This window comes from Dendroctonus ponderosae, unplaced genomic scaffold (assembly GCF_020466585.1).
Source record: "Dendroctonus ponderosae isolate FM_Combo_2020 unplaced genomic scaffold, Dpon_F_20191213v2 Dpon_F_20191213_5, whole genome shotgun sequence".
Lineage (NCBI taxonomy): Eukaryota > Metazoa > Arthropoda > Insecta > Coleoptera > Curculionidae > Dendroctonus > Dendroctonus ponderosae.
The window spans coordinates 12,663,832-12,666,308 of NW_026018715.1; the positions used below are offsets into that span (position 1 = coordinate 12,663,832).

The following is a 2,477-nucleotide window of genomic DNA, read 5'->3' on the forward strand; positions in this document are numbered from 1 at the left end:
TCAACTTATTTTCTCCAAATGGAATCGCCTTCTTTTGTATCTGTATAAATAAATTTGGTATAAAAATCCCATTTACACATAAAAATTGTCTGAGCCTTTTTCCACAAAACAGTCCGCTGAATTTTAAATGAATTCTTCTGTGGCTCATTTGAACCAAAAAATCAAAATATATGTTGATTATTTTGGCTCAGAGCGTCAAGCATGTTCCCGGGCTTAGTTGCGATGCGATTTTTGCAAATTTTGAGTCATTTCTAGCGATTTGAGTGTGTGCGACGCATAGTTTTCCCTCTCCGCAATGTGCAACACTTGAGTCTTCGACAGCAGAATATCGAAAATATCGCCAGAAAAATTAAAACCGGCCAAAAACCCACACAATCACAAAAAAAACGATTTCTTCAATGCAAAAGGCGGAAACAACTGATCCTTTTCAAACTGCTGAAACGCCATTCACCTATACCGGCTTCAATTAGTCGAAGGTTAATAAAACCGTCAGTCAAAAAAATTGAATTTACATTGGCAGACTTTCATACTTCTCGAAAAAAATTTACCATGAACCCTCGAAGAAAACCGCGAAAAATCAACAAACCAAAGACCAAACTGGACGAAATGGAAAACTGCAATCAGTACGCATTCTTCAATGCGAACGAACTGGCGCAAATAAAGAGTGCACTGAGAATCAAAGAAGTGGTAAGCAACTGAGATTTATTGCCAACTTTTTTTGATTGGATTGAATTCAACTTTCTACTACTGAACGGTTTTAGTTAAGTATACCAATCGCTATCGGTTGCGTAATCCTGAACAAGTTGGAGACTTTAGAAGAAGCCATCGGGAGCGGCGTTAACATCAATGAAATTGGCCCGGTAAAAATCGATTTCCAATACTTTGTTTCACAAGTTCAATTCGTATGTTTATAGAACAATACAACTGCCCTCATTTGGGCAGTGAAATTGAAATATTTAGACATGATCGAATTCCTGCTCAATAACGGCGCTGATCCAAACATGAAAGTGGAAAATGGAGAAAACACCGTTTTAATAGCCCTAGAACACAAGCTATGGGACGAACAGTCTTTCATGGAATACTGGGGCATGGTTTCCAAAGTATCGCGCATCGAAGTGAATGCGATCAACAAAAACGGTCACACCATCCTCCATATCGCTGTCCGTAGAGAATGGGAAAAATTAATCAAGCTACTTTTAACGCAAAAAGTCAGCTTGATCAGTTTCCCGCTGTACATTGCTAAAGTTGTCTTATCTAGGCCGATTTGGATATCACCAACATCAATGGAGTCACCCCCTTAATGACTGCCTGTTTTCGCAATAATCCCCACATCGTGAACATACTGATAAATCACGGGGCAAATTTCACCAAAGAAGACAATCACTGTAGAACTGCGCTGTGTTATTCAATAGTTACCGGCGCTAAATGCTCAAAGCCCCCATTTCCCATTGCGGAGCGACTCAGCTTCGAGCTGAAAAAGGACTTTTCGTTCAAGGAGTATATTAAAGTATGCGATTTTTTAGTCAAATGCCCACTCTCATCTAGTCTGGAGGTTTTGTAGCGAAGAATTGAAATAATCGAGCTTATCCTCAACAAGGAACGCATTTCGGAGCAAGAAGGTGACCTATTGGTGACTCTCACTCAGTACCTGGTTCAGCACACGGAAAATGGCTTAAAAATTATTTTGGAGTTCGATATTTTTGAACTGTTTCAACGAGTAAGTAACTTATGGAAAGATTCCAACTGAGAACGATTGGAAATATTACATCGACAGGTTCTGCGGAATATTCAAGACGACGATAAAAGAAAACTCCTGCTTCAACTCACGCAGGAATTGCTCTGCTACAATGAGCAAATTGTCGGATTTAATTGCGAAACTCAACTGAAACTCAGCCGCCAGTTTCTGAGCAGCCAAATCGGCATTTTGTGTGTGGAAATGATCAAAAACAGACAATCTCACTTTCGCTCAGCCTTTTACGTTGTTCTGATGTTCGGCACTTTGAACGAATTCGGCCAGAACTGGATGAAGGAGAATTTTGTTCAATTCAAGCAAGCTTACAGAAACTTGCCTCCCGACTACATGAACTGGCTTCAAAGAGATTTTCCAGAGGAAAAACGACAGAAATTTGTAAGGGGTTTTCCAGTTGGACATAAATTGCGACTCGGTTTTAAAAACGTTCCTCAGATTTAATCAAATTATCTTTATATTCTCCTAAGAAAGTACAGTTTAAAATATTAGAATGAATGAAGGAGGCGATGCTTGAAAAACAGCGATTGGGCTGAGAGGTTTCGACATCAAACAGTAAATTTGCATAATTGGGAAACTCCTTAGGTCGAATGCAGCCCAAAACCTCGCATGTGAATTTTACATTTTTTTGTTCTAAATTTCTTAAGAGTGTGTCGAATTTCTCCAAATGCTTTAAACAGCGTAAATTTGCAGAATTGGGAATCCCCTTAGGTCGAAAGCAGTCAAAAAA

At 39.2% G+C, this 2,477-nt stretch overlaps 1 protein-coding gene across 1 annotated transcript in view; it reads left to right on the forward strand.

Moving 5' to 3' along the window:
- The first annotated feature begins 498 nt into the window (after positions 1 to 498).
- The window catches only part of LOC109545598, a 6,764-nt gene continuing 4,785 nt past the window's right edge, over positions 499 to 2,477 (forward strand). Inside the window, exons 1-6 of the mRNA XM_048666751.1 lie at positions 499 to 687; positions 762 to 860; positions 915 to 1,208; positions 1,259 to 1,507; positions 1,562 to 1,717; positions 1,775 to 2,128. Coding sequence (XP_048522708.1) covers positions 550 to 687; positions 762 to 860; positions 915 to 1,208; positions 1,259 to 1,507; positions 1,562 to 1,717; positions 1,775 to 2,128 — 1,290 coding nt within the window. The 5' untranslated portion in view covers positions 499 to 549. The remainder of the gene's footprint in view (positions 688 to 761; positions 861 to 914; positions 1,209 to 1,258; positions 1,508 to 1,561; positions 1,718 to 1,774; positions 2,129 to 2,477) is intronic.